The sequence below is a fragment of the Brassica napus genome, chromosome C2 (genome assembly GCF_020379485.1).
Source record: "Brassica napus cultivar Da-Ae chromosome C2, Da-Ae, whole genome shotgun sequence".
NCBI classification, from domain to species: Eukaryota; Viridiplantae; Streptophyta; class Magnoliopsida; order Brassicales; family Brassicaceae; genus Brassica; species Brassica napus.
In genome coordinates this window covers 46,249,336-46,270,028 of record NC_063445.1, presented here as the reverse complement: position 1 = coordinate 46,270,028, position 20,693 = coordinate 46,249,336, and the positions used below count along the sequence as shown (strand labels likewise).

Here is a 20,693-nt window from a genome sequence, read left to right as displayed (position 1 = left end):
ACCCGTACGAAGAAGATAATACTGATAAGAAGAGAGGATGTGTTATTGAAGGAGAAGGATGGTGTGTTTACAAACGAACGCAAACGTTCCTATATATATAAGGAAATTTACTGTGCAAATAGTGCAGCGGGCCCCACATCTTTTTTATATTTTCAACGAAAGCGGCTCATCTTTTCTTTTGTCTTTCGTAACACTCCCCCTTGGGGGCCGGTGTCACTATCCGCTCTCGCTTAACGTCTTTGTTGCCTCGTTAAAAACCTTTCTAGGAAAACCCAATGGGAAAAACCATAGTAAGGTAAAAAGAGTACAACTACGTAAGCTCCCCCTCGAATGAGCAGTCATAGATCCTTCTGATGACGCATTCCAATGTTACGAACATGTTTTCTGAATATCGAAGTCGGAAGTGATTTTGTGAAGAGGTCAGCTGCATTTTCGCATGATTGGACATATCTTACTTCAATCTCTTTCTTCTTCACGAGCTCTTGAGTGTATGAGAAGAACTTCGGATGAATATGCTTCGTTCTATCGCTTTTGATATATCCGTCCTTTGTTTGAGCAACACATGCTGCATTATCTTCATATAAAATAGTTGGCTCTATATTTTCGTCAATTCCACTGCTTGAACAGATGTGTCGGCTTATTGATCTTAGCCATACACATTCTCTACTTGCTTCATGGAGTGCAATGATCTCAGCATGATTTGAAGAAGTAGCCACGAGCGTTTGTTTCTGAGAACGCCAAGATATAGCAGTGCCTCCGATCGTAAAAACGTATCCTGTTTGCGATCGGGCTTTGTGTGGATCTGAAAGATATCCTGCATCTGCAAAACCAACCATTTGACCTTTTGAACTTTTAGGATAAAACAAGCCTAAATCAATGGTCCCTTGGAGATAACGAAAAACATGCTTAATCCCATTCCAATGTCTTCGAGTTGGGGATGAGCTGAATCTTGCCAAAAGATTCACAGCAAATGATATATCAGGCCGTGTACAATTTGCAAGGTACATCAGTGCTCCAATTGCACTTAGATATGGTACTTCCGGACCAAGTATCTCTTCTTTTCCTCAGGTGGTCGAAATGGATCACTTTCAATATTAAGTGATCTAACGACCATTGGGGTGCTAAGAGGAGTTGATTTATCCATGTTAAATCGTTTCAACACTCTTTTTAGTGTATGTGGATTGATGCACAAATATACCATTTTGTGAATGTTCTATTTGCAGGCCAAGACAATACTGTGTCTGTCCAAGATCTTTCATCTCAAATTCTCTCTTGAGATAGTCTGATGCCTTTTGTATTTCTTTTTGAGTTCCGATAATGTTAAGATCATCAACATATACCGCGATTATTACAAATCCGGATATTGTTTTCTTGATGAAAACACATGGGCATATAGGATCATTCACATATCCTTCTTTTGTTAAATGATCACTGAGACGATTATACCACATACGTCCAGATTGCTTTAACACATATAACACATAACTCTTTAGGTTTGGAACTTAATGCTTCTGGCATTTTAAATCCATCAGGAACTTTCATGTAGATATCAATATCTAATGATCCATATAGATAAGCTGTAACAACATCCATGAGACGCATCTCTAGATTTTTATCAGCTGCTAGACTCATCAGGAATCTAAATGTGATGGCATCCATAACTGGAGAATACGTTTCTTCATAATCAATTCCAGGTCTTTGAGAAAAACCTTGAGCCACTAGACGAGCTTTGTATCTCGTAATCTCATTTTTCTCATTTCGCTTTCGAACGAAAACCCATTTGTACCCAACTGGTCTCACATCTGCAGGTGTGAGCACAATAGATCCAAATACTTTTCGTTTATTAAGCGAATCAAGTTCAGCTTGTATTGCATTTTTCCATTGTTCCCAATCATGTCTCTTTTGACATTCATAGACAGATTTTGGTTCTGGATCATCGATTTCTTCATTTATTTCACTTGACACAATATATGAGAAAGCATCATCAAGGTCATTTTGTTCATTTCTATTCCATATCCTTTTATTATGGATGTAATTAATAGAAATCTCATGATTATCTTTCGATTCATGATGCTCTGATTCATGATGCTCTGATTCATCAGAATCCTTATCATTTATTTCTTCCAAAATATTTTCTGCTATTTTGGGTGCATCATATATTTCAGCTTTCTTCTGTTTCCTAGGATTCTTATCCTTAGAACCAACAGGTCTACCACGCTTCAGGCGTGTTTTTGGCTCTCGTGTGTCATCCTCCTTTTCTTGTTCATTTGGCATTTTGATACGAGCAGGAGCATTTGCAGCTGGTATATGAGATTTAGTTACCGTCTTGGTATCTACAAATGCATCAGGTAGCTGGTTAGCTATACTCTGTAAATGCATAATTCGTCGAACTTCTAGTTCTGACTCTTTAGTGGGAGGATCAAGATATAACAATGATGGTACACTCCATTTTATATCACTTCCAACATTTTTGTTTTCTCCCCCTAGAACTGGGAATACATTTTCGTCAAAATGACAATCAGCAAAACGTGCTGTAAAGACGTCACCAGTCTGTGGTTCTAGGTATCTTATAATTGATGGGGAATCAAAACCAACATATATTCCCAATCTTCTTTGTGGTCCCATCTTTGTACGTTGTGGTGGTGCTACAGGCACATATACCGCACAACCAAAGATTCTAAAGTGGGAAATGTTTGGTTCTCGACCAAACGCTAACTGTAGTGGGGAATACTTATGGTATGCACTCGGTCTGATCCGAATGAGTGCTTCTGCATGCAAAATGGCATGTCCCCATACAGAGGTTGGAAGTTTTGATCTCATGATCAATGGTCTTGCAATCAATTGCAGACGCTTAATTAAAGATTCAGCCAAACCATTTTGCGTATGAACATGAGCAACCGAATGTTCAACTTCAATTCCCATTACCATACAATAGTCATTGAATGCTTGGGATGTGAATTCACCAGCGTTGTCTAGTCTAACTCTTTTAATAGTATAATCAGGAAACTGTGCTCGCAGTTTGATTATCTGAGTTAGAAATCTCGCAAATGCCACATTTCGAGATGATAATAGACAAACGTGTGACCATCTACTGGATGCGTCAATTAATACCATAAAATAGTGGAATGGTCCACAAGGTCGGTGTATAGGTCCACATATATTGCCTTGAATTCTTTCAAGGAACTTTGGTGATTCTTTATCGATTTTGGTTGGCGATGGCCTTACGATCAATTTTCCTAGAGAGCATGCAACACATGTCATTTTATTCCCTTGAGAAATCTCCTGGATTTTCAGTGGATGACCATGTGAACTTTCTATGATAGTACGCATCATTGTAGTGCCTGGATGGCCAAGGCGATCATGCCATAATGTGAACTCTTCTGGGTTTCGTTTTACTACAAGATTTGATTCGATCTCATCGATATAAGTATGATGTAGTCCTGAAGGAAGTTCTGGAAACTTTTCCAATATGTGTTTTCTGGCACATTTTTCAGAAGTTACATACATGTATTTCTTTCCATCCTCAGTTGCAGACTGAGTATCATATCCGTGAAGATATATGTCTTTAAAACTCAACAAATTCCTTTTAGAACTTGGAGAATATAGAGCATTATTTATGGAAAATTTTGTTCCATTTGGTAACGTAAAGTTTGCTTTACCAGTTCCTTCAATCATGTCTGCAGGACCTGATATTGTATTGACGACAATTCTTGTCGGTTTTATATCAGAGAAATATCTCTTTTGTCTCAGAATAGTGTGCGTCGTTCCACTATCTGGTATGCATATTTCACGAATCCGTTTCTTAGATTTTGCTCCATTAGCATTCTGATCCATTTCTGAAATTGTCATAAATATAAAAGGAAACATAAAATTCATTCATATAAGGAAAAACACAATAATTATACATTAAGGTGATGTTAAAACACCATTATTTGTTTAAAACAGGAAATGTAATAATTATACATGATAATATTGAAAACTATTCAATAGTCTTATTATAAGCATTTCGGCTCTCTTCAGGAGTAATCTAGTCCAGCTCATTAGCGAAGTCGGAGGCATCGAGGTACGATGTCCCTTCAAAGTTTTCAGTGAGGTTCACTTCTTTAGCTTTGCCTTTCGTGGACTCTTGATATAACTTACAGAGATGTGAAGGAGTACGACAGGTACGGGACCAATGTCCTTTACAACCACATCTGTAACACACTGTCTCACGCTTCTGGGTGGTATCCTCTTGAGTTTCTTTACCCTTGGAAACTTGCCCGGGTCTAACCCACTTGTTAGATCCCCTCCATTTGGGATTGTAAGTTTTTCCACGTTTGTTGTTGAAACGGCGGCCATGACCTCGATTGGCCTGGTTTCTCCTTTCCGAATTTTCTATCGCCGTAGTATTCACTTCAGGGAATGCTTTGGCTCCCGTAGGTCGGGAATTGTGGTTTTTGATCAAAAGCTCATTGTTCTTTTCCGCTAACATGAGCGCAACCATCAGTTCAGAAAATCTCGTGTACCCGCATTTTCTGTAAATTTCGGGCAAGAAGTGAAGCTGTTTGTGGAAAGTGATATATGTTTTATTCATCATTTCTGCCTCAGAGACAGGATTACCACAATATTTCAGGAGTGCAACTATACTCAGGACAGCGGAATTGTAATCCTCAACCTTTTGAAAATCTTGGAACCTCAGATTTTTCCACTCTTCTAGAGCGTGAGGGAGGTTGATTTGTCTCTGGTTATCGAACATTTCTTTTAAAGTTTGCCACAGTTCAGCTGGGTCCTCGACGTTTGCATAGTCGTGCGTTAGATTTTCATCTAAATGCTTCGTCAGGAAGATTATCGCTTCGGCTATATGCTCGGGTGGTGATTTGTTACCGATTACAATTGTTTCGGTTATCTTTTTCATCACCAGATATGGTTTCACGTTTGTGACCCACCCGACGTAATTTTCGCCAGTTATTTTCAGGGCCGGGAACTGGAGTTTCTCGATGTTTGCCATTTGTATTTCTAAAACACAAAATAATAATTTTATTAGAACTTCATAATTTAAAAACCGTTTACATTAATCATGCAAGCAATTACAAGGAGAAGTGATGTAAAGAAAATTAAACCGATATTCATCTTAAATTCACTCGGAGTAAATTCTCCAACGAATAAACCATAAATAGAAACACAAACAAAAATTGCACATAAAAACAAAAGTGCGCGAATCATCTTTCTTGAAATGAAAAATCGGAGGCAATCGATTTGAAATTTTTTGAGAGAAGATGAAATGTTTTGGATGATGAAATGGAGTGAAAATGAGTTGTATTTATAGATAAAAATTACTGTTCATGACCGTTGGAGAAAGAGAAAATTTTGAAAAAATTTCTTTGTGACCGTTGGGGTTAAATCGAGTGCACTAAAAATCAGTCTGAAAATATCGTATTAAACAGTCAATCAAATCTATAAAATTTCATAAAATTAAAAATTATGGCAATGAAATATTTATGTTATGACAACAAATCATGTGACGGCTCAGCCGATCAATGCAGAGTAATAAATAAATTATACGGCGGCTCGGCCGACCAATTAATAACAAACAGAATATAAGGCGGCTCGGCCGACCAATAAATAATAAACAGGATATAAGGCGGCTCGGCCGACCAATAAATAATAAACAGAATATAAGGCGGCTCGGCCGACCAATAAATAAATTAAATTAATAGTAAATAATATAGGCGGTATTCCGGCCATTATAACATTGATATAAATAATAGTAGAGGAGGTATACCGACCATTATAACAGGGTATAAATGATACAAATAAATTTTACCGAATCGCAGAGTGATCGTTCTGATAACGTGTTATAAAAAGAACTGGAATTTTATTATATCGCAAGAATTTAAATAAAGCAAAATTTTATACCCGTACGAAGAAGATAATACTGATAAGAAGAGAGGATGTGTTATTGAAGGAGAAGGATGGTGTGTTTACAAACGAACGCAAACGTTCGTATATATAGAAGGAAATTTACTGTGCAAATAGTGCAGCGGGCCCCACATTTTTTTATATTTTCAACGAAAGCGGCTCATCTTTTCTTTTGTCTTTCGTAACACCCTATATATTATTTGTGAAACATTACAACTTCTTTTTGTACCCACATGTCATCCATAGGATGATTCTTAGAATTATTAAAGAAATAGGTTGGTCCATCTAATTATATAATAAGCTTTTTATTAAACTAACCATAAATTCATTATTAATGTCATTTATTATTTCCTTAAATAAAGATTACGGAATTGCCTAATGTGGATAAAATATATATGACAATTAATGAATTTGAATAATAAAGATCTGATAAAAAAAATGTATCTTCTATCAAATTTGTTTAATTTAAAACTATTAAAATAATTTTTAGAAAAACAAAATAACCATATTATAAAAATTTAGATTTTTCTGTATATTTTATTTTTTGAATTTTAAAAAATGACTGTAAATTACTAAAACTGTTAAAAGTCTCACATTCAAATTTTGCAATCCATGGTTTAAAATTTTTGTTATGACAAAATACAAATGATTACAAAATCATATAAGTAAAAGTCTAATTTAATTAATCATTAAAATTTAATATATATATATATATATATATATATATATATATATCATTCTAAATTAAACTATAAACCATATTGAATAAATAAATATTTTAGTTTCAAAATTTACTTTGAATAATTTTTTTTTATAAAAGTTTTGAACTAACATTGATAAATTGTTTTAAATTATCAATTACTAAAATTATTGATCCCACAATGAAAATTTTGTTATCAGTAATTTAAAGTTTTTGCTATTAAAAATACACATGATAAAAAAAAACATATAAGTAGAAAGCATCATTTAAAAAAAAAATAGACATTAATATTAAAAATATATTGTGTATGTTAATATCATTTAAATTTAATTACATATCCTATCAAAAAAAAATTTTAAAATGTTTGGATTAATAAAATTGATTTATACGTTCGCACCAATTTAATTATATATGTAATAATTACTGACTTTTAATTATTCAATATATATTTATTATTTCATAGTATGTAAAAACATATAATACATAAAATAATTTATATATATAATGTTTATTCCGCGCAAGGCGCGAATTTTAATCTAGTATTTAATTATTTCTAATGATTTCGATGTTTAATTGTCTCTGTATTATGTGGTCCAGATTTCCCCCTTAACACAGCTCACTAATCAATCAAACCGACACAGTTTTAGTTGGCACATACACTTTCTTGGACTATAACTGTCTCAAACTTGCTATGCGTTGTTGAATAAACTCTGTTGCATGATCAAAGTGACATGAGTGAGTTGCTGTCCTGTTGATGATTTAAGAATATTTCATGGCATTATATATTGGTCAAATCTCCAAAATAGCACTTTTCTAAGTTTATATCACAAAAATAGCACTCAAAAACTAAAATGACCAAAATAGCACCTTTCTAAGTTTACCCTATGAAAATTTTAATTTTTTTATTTTTCAAAATTTGAAATCTTATCCCCAAAACCTCATTTCTCAACTCTAAACCCTAAACCCTAAACTCTAAACCCTAAACCCTAAACCCTAAACCCTAAACTCTAAACCCTAAATCCTAAACCCTAAACTCTGAACCCTAAACCCTAAACTCTAAACCCTAAACCCTAAATCCTAAACCCCACCCTTTAACTCTAACCCCTAAGTTTATGACTTTTGATAAAACATTAAGTGCTATTTTTGTGACTTTTGACCTTGAATGCTAGTTTGGGAACAAAAACTTGATTTAATGCTATTTTTGTCTTTTTCTCTTATATATTTTGTTAGTTTTGAGAAAGGAAACGGTAAAAAACTTAGATAAAATGTTGCTGTGAACAGCATTAGATCATTTCAACCACCAACATCGATCATTAGGTAAAAAGGAGTAAAACCAAGAAAGAAAAGCTGTGTCAACATAATGGATCTCTCTCTCTCTCTCTCTCTCTCTCTCTCTCTCTCTCTCTCTCTCTCTCTATCAACTAGGCGGTAGAGACAACAATAGGACTTCTTACGTAGTGTTTGCCATCACTCCATGTGAGACCACCAAAGGCATAGTCTTTTGCAACCCATTTAGGCTTCAGTGTCATCTTAAAGCTTTTAACTTGACCAACTCTATCAAACTTCAACACACTCGGCTCAACATTCACGGACACGCCATGTGGCTCCCTGACATTTGCCGCATAAGTGCCCACGGATCCTACATTCTTCAGTTTCCGGGTCACAGTCACAGAAGAGCCTGTGAGGTTAGGCACCGTGATGGATGGATAGTTCAAGTCTACAACACTAGCTTCCTTGGGGCATTTGTAGGAAGGACTCTCTGAGAAAAGCGTAATCATCGTTTGGTTGTACCCAACTGCGCAAAGAAAGTCCAAGTAGTCGTTCAGTGTCAAGTCATAGACCAATCCTGGATCTCCTGCACGGTTTGGCCTGATATGTCCTGAACCGTAGTTGAATGAGTTTGCCTTCACGTAAGACCCGTTGAGCATGGGGCTAACTCTGTTGTCTCGTGTTCTCGCTGCACGTGAAAGCGCAATAATGAGAGTGTGTATGTATCTCGAATGAAAAGAGTGGAAATAAGCATATACCGGTGGTCATGATAGCAGATCTGATGGCAGCTGAACTCCATGAAGGGTGCATTGTCCTGAGAAGACCGGCAACACCAGCAACATGAGGGCAGGACATGGAAGTGCCAGATTCTATATAGAATGCAGTCGTGCGATGATCAAATTCCAAGCCGCTGAGACTTTGTTCCCTTGTGTAGGCGGCTATGATGTCGACCCCAGGAGCAGTCACGTCAGGCTAATCAAAACCATACCATCAAATGAGCAAGAAGAAGCGGGGGGAATGGATACATATACCCCCTCCTTTCCAAAAAAATGGATTTTTCTTTTGTGTTTTCGTTAATATTAAGAAATGTTTTCTTTAATTTTCAGTTTTCAATAACTTTTAACCGGTCTTAATTCAACAAAATCAATTATTTTTCTTGAAATTTACAAATTTTTTTTTATAGAAAACACAAAAATCTATTTTTGTGAAACGAAATTTCATCTATCTAATCTATTTAAACGGAACAACGGAGGGAGTATCTATGAGGAGATAGAAATAGAATAGACCTTAAGGATTCCTGGTGTAACAGTGTTAGGTCCTTGAGATGAGAAATTTGCCATGTATGGAGCTGGTTTGATGCCAAAAGCTGCTGCAGGTGCAGTAAGAGTTCCCATGGGCTCTAAACTGTAAACCAACGTTATAATCAAAACGATGAAGCAGTACACACAAAAAAAAAACAAGTATATGGGACTGGGAGTGCATACTAAGTGGAGTTAACGTAAGAGAACAAGGCTTGACTATCGAAAAAGTTGATATGTGTAGCAGGAAGAAAATGAGGATCAGCTGTGATATCATTCCCTGATGCCTTATCATTGCATAGAATCATACCAGCAGCACCAGCTTGAGCTGCTTGTCTACCTTTTTCCACTCTTGATGAGTTTCCTCTCAGACACACCATGATCTTACCCTTTGCCTTGTGTGGATCTAACGTGCCTTCTTTGCAAAGCATCCTGGTTTAACAACAACAACAAGTTATGTACTACAATTAGACTAGACAGAATTGTAGCTCAAAGTTGTTTTTGACTTACGCATCTATAGCAGATGCATTGGCAAGTTTAGCTTGAGCTCCCGCTGTGAGACTAAACATTTTCCCTGCAGGCAAGGCCTTTGACATGCTTTCTCCCTTGAACCGTTCGCCACTCGCAAGCTGCACAAAGGACTGGAACTCACGGTCTAGCGTGCTGGCTGCTACGGTGAGTATCCAAGGGGCCACGTTTGAGACAGTTGCAGGAGCGGGGCCAGAGTTTCCAGCGGAACAGACCACAGTGATACCATGTTTAACAGCGTGGAAGGAGCCGATGGCAATGCCATCTGCGAAGTAATCAGCAGGATCACCACCGAGAGAGACGGAGAGGACATCAACACCATCATGGATGGCCATATCAAAGGCAGCCAAGATATCAGCGTCAAAGCACTCAGAGCCGTTAACAGGAGGCCAGCAGGCCTTGTAGGAAGCTACTCTGGACAATGGAGAGCCTCCTTTCGCAGTTCCGTTGCCTACACCGAAGACGCTAGCTCCCCGGACAAAGTGGCCTCCTGCTGTTGAGAGCGTGTGAGTGCCGTGACCATTATGGTCACGAGCAGACTCAAAGGAAGAGTTGCTGTTGAGACCCGCGGAAACTAAGTATCCTTTGTTGAAGTACCTTGTCCCTATAAGCTTCCTGTTGCAACTAACATTGCCAGCGGTGTTGCAACTTCCTTTCCATCGACAAGGAACAGGTCCAAGACCATGTGGGCTAAAGCTTTGGGATTCAGACCAGACACCTGATGATAAACAGAGATGTGGGTTTAGTTGTTTTTTTTCTTGATGACTTTGGTATCTGGATGCCCTCAGAAAAGACCAGAGACAAGACTAGCGCCTAATGACTGTTTATTGGAGCTAAGCCGAGGAGCCCGCTTAAGGCATCCAGAAGGAGTCTTTTTCACCCCATTTTAATCGACGTGACAACTAGGTGGCGGAACTCACAGCCGTGAGCCCTTTACCACCAGGCCACAAGCGTCCGGTTGTGGATTTAGTTGTTGTTAGTTAGTAAATTAAGGAAGAGGGAGCAGAGGAAGTGAAAATTGCAAACCAGTGTCAATGTTTCCGATGATTGTGTCTTCACCAAGTCTTGCCTTTGACCACAAGGAACTTGACGGGATCACACCATCCTTCTCCAATTGCATGAACTCCCAAGAATGTGTTGTATGCAACTTCTTCCCCTTGTCTAGAAACACACTGATCACATTCGGATGCTCTGCGTTCAAACACTCTGAAGGTTAAACTCTCAAATAAACTCAAAAGAGAGAACGAGAGTTTTGAATTACTTGAAATAGCTTCAGCTTCTTCTTCTTCAAGAACTGCTGCAAAGCCGTTGATATGTCTATCGTATGAGTAGAAGATTGCGTTTCTAGCCTTCTCATGACTATCGAAAAGCATGAGAACCAAATCAAACACTAAGAATATAAGCAAGAGACGTGAAGTCATATTATTACCTTCCCAAAAAGGATCCCAGCAACTCATGATGAGATTCAGCTACACGTTTAAGGGCTAAGGAGGAGACTTCAGGGCCATGTGAGTGAGATCCCAAGTAAACAATGTACGACTTCTATAGTCAATCAAAACAAAAGTCTTGTTAATATATAAGCTCACATACGTAACAAGAACGTGTTCCTTATAAGAAGATACTTACCTTTTTCACCGCAAAAGCAGGGACATGAAACAGAGAGAAGATGATTAACAATGCAAGTAGAGTTTTCGTCATAGCTGATAGCATTGTATCTGTGCAGAAAGTGGAGAAGAAAATATTAATATAACCTATATATACGGTAGCTTGTATCTTAATCTATATTATTAAAACTGAAATATTTTTTAGAAATAAATAACAAATTTTCTACAAAAGGAAATAAATCATAATTGATTTATTTTGATGGATTCTTCTCTATCTAAACTTACCAAACTTAATTAATTGATAAAAAAATATTTATTTTGTTAGATTTTTTCTAACCAAACTTACGAATTTAAGTGTTATGATGATACGGAACATACCTCTTCTATACTATTATTTGCGAAGTGATTTTTTTGCAACTGAGCTCTCACATTAAAAGTTAAAATGGTTAATATTAATATTATCATTAATGAATTTTTATATATAATTTAAAACAAATTTTATTTTACTAATATTATATTTATATGAGATATTAAATAATTAATTATAATTCAATATAATAAATTTTCAAAAATATAATTTTAAAAGTAAGATCATTCTTAGATATACTGTGTTATTATCTGAAAATAATATTATTTGAAATATAATTTAGATTTTTTTTGTCATCATAATATAGATTATTTAGCAAGTAATATTAAGGGAAATTGCACCCCATACACTACACTTTTATCCTAATTAACCAAACACCCTAAATCCCACAATGTTATACCTTTTTCCATAGAGACAAATGAGTCAAATCATAGGTATTTTCATTTGTTTATGGTTTTCAACCGATTCACTCTAATATTAATTTGTTCTAGCTTTAATTTTTATTTTAAATCTAAAATAAAATAAATTAAATTAAAAATTATTGACCAAGAAAATTATAACAATTTTCTTAAGAATTAAAAAATGAACGATACGCAAGTAAAAATCACTTAAGTGACTTCTCGTTTGATATATATGAGGATTTCTATTTTTTATAAATGTTTGATAAACTCTTATAAATAATTTTTAAAAATAAGCCATGACAGATTATTTTATAAATGACTTATAAGACATATATGGACATTATAAGACATTAATAGTTATTATAATACTTTATATACAAATATAATATTTTATATAAGAATATGAAATAATTATATTGTTTTGTATAAATTGTGTTCTATTAATTATTTTATTTAGTATATAGATATAAACGAATTAATCAAACATTTTTCCACTTTTTAGAATTTTGAATTAATTACTATAATTATTATTTGTAATATCTTTAAGTTTATTTGGTAAGTGGTATTAATTAGTTTTAGACTTACCTTTTATTTTAGATCAAATTAAAATAATTGAAAATTGAAAATTTCTCACCAATCATATTATAACATTTTTTTCTTAAACTCTCTCTACGATGGACACCTAAGCAAAAATCATTTTAAGTGACTTCTCATTTAATATGTAGGACGATAATAAATTTTTTAAAAATATAATTTTAAAAATAAGATAATTCTTAGATATATTGTGTTATTATCTGAAAATAATATTATTTGTAATATAATTTAGATTTTTTTGTCATCATAATTTAGATTATTTGGCAAGTGATATTAATTGGTTATAGCATTATTTTTTATTTTAAATCTAAACTAAAATAAATAAAATTAAAAATTATTGACCAGGAAAATTATAATAATTTAACCGCGCGTTAGTGGTCCAGTGGTAGTTGAACAATCTCGCTCCCTTCCCCCTCCTTCGGGAGGTCTTGGGTTCGAGGGCCAACTCTGGCGGATGTTGCTCTTGAGGGACCTTTGGGCCTAATACGGACACTTCCAACTGCGCGTGGCCACTGGGCTTATTACATGAGGATACCCAGCTCTCGTGGATGCCTTCGGCGGGCTCCGGCGGGCCCTTAGTGGCTCAGATTTACCCGGACGGTCATTAGGTGCTAGTCGGATCCCCTCGGGGCATTCGGATACCACGGTCATCAAAAAAAAAAAAATTATAATAATTTTCTTAAGAATTAAAAAATGAACGATACGTAGACTTCTCGTTTGATATATAGGAAGATTTCTATTTTTTATAAATGTTTGATAAACTCTTATAAATAGTTTAAAAATAAGCCATGATGGATTATTTTATAAATGACTTATAAGATATATATAGACATTATAAGACATTAATAATTATTATAATGCTTTATATATATAAATATAATATTTTATATAAGAATATGAAATCATTATATCGTTTTGTATAAATTGTGTTCTATTAATTATTTTATTTAGTATATAGATATAAAAGAATTAATCAAACATTTTTCCACTTTCTATAATTTTGACAATTAGTTACTATAAATTATTATTTGTAATATCTTTTAGTTTATTTGGTAAGTGATATTAATTAGTTTTAGACTTAACTTTTATTTTATATCAAATTAAAATAATTGAAAATTGAAAATTTATCACCAATCAAATTATAACATTTTTTCTTAAACTCTCTCTATAATTGACACCTAAGAAAAAGTCATTTAAGTGATTTCTCATTTAATATATAGGACGATGAAAATAAAAATTAATACAGTGATGGTTACTATACGTAGAAACTTAATGAGAGAGAGTATGGTTGGGCAAAAAATTTGAATCCGGAGAATCGAACCGAGTCCGATCCAAAAAAGTAGTACTAAATCTGAACAAAAATAGATTAAATATCCGAATGGGTTCAAAATTTTGGTATTTAGAGAACCGAAACCGACCTGACCCGAAGTATTTCGGGTACCCGAATGTATCCGAAATATATTTATATACCTAAATATATTAATTATTTTTAGATTTAGTGTATATTAAAAACATCCAAAGTATGTAAGATATTTTAAGTTGTAAAATATTTTTAAATTGTCCAAAATACTTGAAAACATATACAAACAGTCAAAAGTAAATATGTAAAATAGCTAAAGTATATAATGAATTTTAAAATTTTAAAATAATTTAAATGGGTTATCTGAACCCGAACCGAACCAAAATTTAGAAATACCTGAATGAGATTGAAATCTTTGATCTCGAAAACCCAAAACCAGAATAGAATCCGAATGGGTATGTGAACTCCCACTCCCAAAAGAGAGGTTTGCCAAATATAGTCAAAATCACAAGAGAACTATGTACCTCTCTTTAAGTAAGTCATTGATATCAGTTGGTTTCTTCATCCTGATAAGCTAAGCAACTACAGTTAACAAGATTTTGTCATCGGGATCAGCAAATCATGGTGCTGAAAGTGTGTACGAGGTGTGAAAGGTGCAGGACCAAAGCAGTTGGTTGTGTAAGGACATCGTGTAGAAAGTAGCTAAAGCTTGTCCAGATTCTGAAGAAGAAACTAGGCTACACATTACTGCCATTTAATTTCCTTTCTATGGCATAGGTATTTCCAGTGTCTAGTTTTTTTTGGTTCTTTCACTAGATTTCAGTTTGACATCTGTTGTTGAATGAGCTCAAGTGACAGGAGTTAATGTGCTTGATGGTTTAAGAACATTCCATAGCATTGTAAGGAAACGATTAAAACTTACATCAAATGTTGTTGTACATCATTAGATCATTTACAACACCCGACCCTTGCGTAGTAAATTCATTATCATGCCAAAAGAAAAAACCCAAGCCCAACTTAAACATCCTTAAGTTACGACTATGCCAAACAGCTTGGTAACCTTCATTAAGCAGATCTTTTGAGCTTGGAGAGCTTCATCAATGCCTCTTCTAAGGGCTCACTGATCTTGTCTTTTCTTCCCTATATAAATCCACAAACCAAAAATGCACCAAACAAATAAACTCAGATTGGCATTTTTCACAGATGAAAGTAAAACATATACACAGAAAGCATAAGAACCGAGCGCTAATGCATACCTTCATGGATGGAACAAAAGCAAAGACTTCATCAATGCTTTCTGGACAGACATTGGCAATCACACACATCTGCAAAACACAACACAAAAGTTAGAAACCTGCTTAGGGTTTGTTGTCTGGATGAATCAAAGCTCTTTGGTTAAGTTCAGTACCTCGCTTTCAGAAACACCATGCTTTTTCAGAGGCCTGATATCATACTCGTTAAGTTATAAACACAGAATAGAATCACATATGAATCTGCATCAAAGATCGATGAAGACAGCTAAAAAAAGGATACTCAAGGATCTGTCTGACAGACTGAGGATTCATGTAGCAACGACCATACTTCACATACTCCAGTCCTCTGTCGAACGACCTGAAAACAAACCACACATTAGTGAGAATCCAAAGACCTTTCCCGCACGGAAAACAGAACACAATGTCGTGAATGTTGTTACTCACACAGGAAGCTTTACGCTAGGATCTTCAGATAGCACAGCCATTTGCTCCTTGATGCCTTGCAGAATCTCAAAAGCTTCACAATCCATCAAGCACTTTGCATTCTCCGGAAGCTCTGCAAACACCATCACACATATATTAACATGCAGAACAAAGGGGGGGCCTTGGTAGAGAAAGTAGCAGAATGTACTAAACCCTTATCAGTCTTAAGCTCAAGCGGCTGAGACTCTTTAGACAGAGTACTCTTCCTAGCCTTGCTTCCCTTCCCACCTATAGTCCAAGAAGGTAAGAGTTTAAGCAAACGAGACACAATCAAACAAAGAAGAAAGTTTGTACCTTTAGCAGAAGAACCTTGAATCTGGTCATCAGACTCTTGAAGAAACGTGTACTTGGACTCTCGTGGGCCTAAACTTGAACATCACAGGATAAAGTTGGGAACTTTATGAGGAAGGAAGCGAGGAGAAAGCATAAAGGGCAAACCTTGAGGATCAAACTGGACTTTCCTTGTCTTCTTGGACTTGGTTGCGTTATCGTCCTTGCCGGACCCTATAACCCTCAAAACCGAGTTAAAGACAATGTCCGACAAAGAAGGTAAGAAAATCTGATGAAAGTTGGTTTAGAGATGCGATACCATAAGAGGATTTGAGAGAAGATTTGAACCCTTTTCCTCCTTTCTCCGACATGACTAGTGCCGATGATCGAGATGAAGGCAAAGAGGAGGAGAGTGTCAGCAACAAACGGCGGAGATGGCAAGTCTGGAATGGCTCTCTCGCTAGCTTTTACTTTGGTCAGTAGTGTACTTGATGGGCTTTTGATGGGCTTTTACACTTTTCATTAACTAGTCCCAAACTGAATCACCCAAATCCTTTATCTTAGCAAAATGAAAAAAAAAACTATTTACAATACTTGATTTTGGGAAACAAATGAAATAACTTTTTTTTAACTAAAAAAGAAAAGAAACGGTGCGTTCTTTTTGCATTAATGTTTACAGTGTCAATATTACTAATTTATAAAATGATAGTTTCATTAAATATCATGGGTATAAATGAAATTACAAATATCAAATTCAACAAGTGTTTCCTCCCGGACCACCAACATCAAAAAAGAAACCGCGATGATCATGGTGAGGAGGTTCGTTTATCCCAATTTCTATCCCATAACACTGGGGACTGTCTAACAACTTCTCTATTGGAAAATAATCCATTCTATGTGACTCATACTTAGAATTCATGACTTTAACATCTGAAAAAGTCGGTGATCCATCGGAAGGTACTGGTTGTTTTGGAAATTGACCATGACCCATCGCAGGGCTTGAACCAAATGGAGAAGCATGAACCACACCTCCAGCTCCAACAATATTTCCACCATTATCCATAAGGTTGAATAGCTCTTTTGGCCAATAGCCGATATCTACTTTAAATAAATTATAACCCAAGGTTGAAAGCCACCAATTTCCTGTTTGCTTATCCTTTTACCAGTAAAAGCAAATATCATTTGTTAATAAAAAACACATTTGCAATCAGTGTTTGCACTAATGAAGTCATAGTTTTGATTTAAACGCAAACGAATGTTAAAAGGTAACGGTAATAATTTAAACCTAACTAGTTAAATGATTATGTTTAAATGAGAATAACTAGTGACAATATTTTCAACAAAATTAAAACATTTCAATTAGAAAATGAAGTATTTCAAATCATGTAACATACCTGATGGATGAAGGGATGTATGTTGCCAGCTTCTAGTGGCTTCATTCCTAAGGGAAAGGCTATAGGATTTCGTGGCGATAATTGGACAAACCCCGGACATCCAGTATTGTAACATCCTTTTCCATCCTTACCCTGTCAAAATCGTATATAGATTTTTTTTTTTTTTGAAGAACTTTTAGAAAATCGTATATAGATCCGGTCTTATGTATTTAGAAGCCTAAATTACTCAAACTATCTTTGCCCATAAACCATTATACTCAAAATTTTGATACTTTAAAACTTCGATATAAATATTTACAGTTTCATGTTATATGTGATATAAATCTTAACATTTCAAATGCAGACCTGCCAAAATCCAAATGTCCAGACACTGTCGTTTCCATATAAGCTTGGATTTATCTGTATTTTAAAAAAGACTGCAATACTTGAGCACTATCCTGATGATTGATGGATGTACTGAGAAAGAAACCAAAATTAAATGTAAAACCTACCATTAAACCTGTCATCACAAAATTGGCCTCGTTATTAAGTCCACTCCCTATATATATTTGATTATATGACGCTTCATCGTCTCTGAGGTCTAAGTTATATGCATTAAAAAAGGCTTGCACACCACGATATGGACCAGGTTCCGACCTTACTCCAGCAATCTACGTACCAAGAATAAATTATTATAGAGCGCGCGCGCACACATATATATTAGTAGATTTAAAGAATTAGGAGAAAAGTTGAATGCTTACATGTGTTAGAGGATCGAGCCCATCGGCTAAAATCGGATTGAGATACTTTTCGGCGAAAATTTGTGCATTAGTGTTGAATTCCTTTGTATTTCTCAGTATAGGAACAGTTCCATATGGACATGCTATTTTCGTTTTGTATGTCGCATTATTGCCAGTTTGATTCGTTGAATCATGTGGTGAAAATGATGGTTTCATCTTTTCCAAAGAATAAATTTTATAGTCAATATTTGTTTATTTGAATTGAATTTATATTTTATAAAACCATAAATGAAGGCGAGATATATTTGTAAAACCTTGTACCTGGATTTTGTGGTTTCTGAGCAAGGGATGATCAAGTCCCGGTTGCTTATAAATATCAATGCAATCGTATATCACATTTTCACTGATCTATCAAGGTTAAAAATACATGATAAACACAGTACTGTTTCACTCACTTCATAAAAAAAAACTACATATAGTAAATGAAGGATCAAATTGTAAGAAATGACAAGTTTTGTAGATCAAAATAATAGAAAGAAAGGGAGTGTCTCAAGCTTTGTTTTAAAGCTGACCTTGAAAGATTTGAGAGGCGGCACTGTATTTTGATCCGAATAAACTAGGGCTGCTGAGAACAAAAGAGGTACGAGATTCACGATAAGAGCCATCGTAAATGCTCTAGACTTTTTATTAACTAGTTTTGTTTCTTCAAGGATGAATATAGGTCTGTTATTTATATACGATGTAGAAATGGAAAAGCTATATATAGCACTATGTTTGACTAGTTTTTTAAACTGCTATGTTTGACTAGTTTTCATTTTTTTAAATATTGTCTAAGGTAATGGATTTTCAAATAAAGGAAATCAAGATATTTGACTCGAACCTATAATTACGACCATGCATCTGCAATGGTTGGATCTGCAGTGATTGTTTCTAAAAATGTTTTATTACAGTGATTATCTTTATTTTCTACTTAAAAAAAAGATTGCAATCATATTCCTTTTCTATTAGTTTATTAATTTATTGTACATGTCATAACTTTAAAATGTAAAATTCCATCATTTTTATTAGTTTGTAACAACAGGCCAACACAACTACAATGTATTTAGAACTAAAAGATATTTCAAAACTAAAATTTAGTTAGCAAAGTTTCCTTTATTTTTTTTTTCTATAGTAAATTTCAGTTTTTTTTCTTTGCTAAGAACATCACCAGCGTTAGAGAATGAAGTAGTAATGAAAAACCAATAGCGTTTACGTAAAATGTGGTATTTTTCTTGTAGTTTAATACTGAATTATGTATTTCTATTTATAACTTTATATTTTAGTGTAAATTTTTATTAATTAATATTCATGTAATAATTTAATATATGTGCTAGTTATTTATAAATTTTTCTTGAATTTATATTAATTATGACAAATATAAAGATCATAGTATAAATTACAAATAATTTTGAAATTAAATTTGAAGCTTTACTTTTGAATAAGAACAACTTGAAATTTCAAATATAGAATTTTGCAAACTTTAAAATAAAGAATGTTTTTGAAGATGCTCTTACGAGGAGACTCTAACACCATCTTGAGAAACTACCACGCCACTTGCCAGTCTTTTATTCACACAATTTTGTTTAACAATTTACAATTTAATTATTTAATAAATTATTTACAAATAATAATATAATAATGGGAAGAGACAAAGTTTTAGAAACAGGTCAATGTTGATGCTCTTTAGTTTCTAAAATGCTAGAGGAAGCCTCCTAGCAGATAACGTCTTTCCTTCTCTCTTCCCACTTTTTTTTTCACACTGTTGGTAATCTTCTATATATTAATTGAGAATCTTTTAAATAGTTATAACCTGAATTTTGTAAAAATTAAAAAAATCTCTATCTTATGTGGCAGTTGTGTATGTCTTCTAAATCTTATTTCAAAGAATTCCAGAGCACCTTATATAAACCATAGTTTAAAAATATAACGTTGGTTCATTATATAACCCAAATTATAAGAATCATATATTTTTTCCTTAAATAAAAGTTACATAATTACCTAATACGATTAACATATATATGACAATTAATGACTATGAATAATAAATATTTGATAACAATTTTTGCATCTTTCTTCATTTTTGTTTAATTTTATATTATTTAAAAAATTAAACAATAACATTAACCATATAATATAAAAAATTAGATTTTTTCTTATATGTTATATTTTGATTTTTTTAAATGACTTTAAATTACAAAAATGAGGAAACCTTATATGTTATATTTAGATTTTTGAAAATGACTTTAAATTACAAAAATGAGGAAACCTTATATGTTATATTTTTCTAATATGTTAGATTTTTCTTATATGTTATATTTTGAATTTTTTAAACGATTTTAAATTACAAAAAATGTAAGTTTTCCTTAACCATACGACTAAAAGCATTAAAATGACATGTATCAATTTGACGGTTGAATCTGAAACCTCTCAAAACCATATGAAAGATAAATGCCAAAATAATTCAACTTTGGAAACAATACTGTTCATTTAAAAAAAAAATGTGTTCGGTGAAAAAAAATAAGATTTTGTGTCATAATTTGTTTAATGTCCAATCCGATCAACCCATAATATATTAA

At 34.0% G+C, this 20,693-nt stretch overlaps 3 protein-coding genes across 3 annotated transcripts; all 3 read right to left on the bottom strand.

Moving 5' to 3' along the window:
- Positions 1–7,784: 7,784 nt before the first annotated feature.
- On the bottom strand, positions 7,785–13,322 carry LOC106380219 (subtilisin-like protease SBT5.4). Its single transcript, XM_013820028.3, has 9 exons — positions 11,320–13,322; positions 11,123–11,235; positions 10,955–11,052; positions 10,720–10,884; positions 9,676–10,411; positions 9,352–9,597; positions 9,154–9,271; positions 8,626–8,839; positions 7,785–8,555 (listed from the first exon to the last, which is right to left on the bottom strand). The coding sequence occupies exons 1-9, from the start codon at positions 11,401–11,403 to the stop codon at positions 8,020–8,022; spliced, it is 2,310 nt and encodes a 769-aa protein (XP_013675482.2). The 5' UTR covers positions 11,404–13,322; the 3' UTR covers positions 7,785–8,019.
- A 1,511-nt stretch (positions 13,323–14,833) lies between these two features.
- Positions 14,834–16,451, bottom strand: LOC106381941 (DNA-directed RNA polymerases IV and V subunit 4). Its single transcript, XM_013821879.3, has 9 exons — positions 16,285–16,451; positions 16,134–16,199; positions 15,990–16,058; positions 15,849–15,923; positions 15,657–15,768; positions 15,493–15,570; positions 15,368–15,401; positions 15,216–15,284; positions 14,834–15,099 (listed from the first exon to the last, which is right to left on the bottom strand). The coding sequence occupies exons 1-9, from the start codon at positions 16,334–16,336 to the stop codon at positions 15,025–15,027; spliced, it is 630 nt and encodes a 209-aa protein (XP_013677333.2). The 5' UTR covers positions 16,337–16,451; the 3' UTR covers positions 14,834–15,024.
- A 208-nt stretch (positions 16,452–16,659) lies between these two features.
- BNAC02G33500D lies at positions 16,660–18,743 on the bottom strand. Its single transcript, XM_013818652.3, has 7 exons — positions 18,651–18,743; positions 18,400–18,486; positions 18,100–18,294; positions 17,851–18,009; positions 17,705–17,758; positions 17,360–17,491; positions 16,660–17,121 (listed from the first exon to the last, which is right to left on the bottom strand). Exons 1-7 carry the CDS (start codon positions 18,741–18,743, stop codon positions 16,720–16,722), a joined length of 1,122 nt encoding a protein of 373 aa, XP_013674106.1. The 3' UTR covers positions 16,660–16,719.
- Between the last annotated feature and the right edge of the window lie 1,950 nt (positions 18,744–20,693).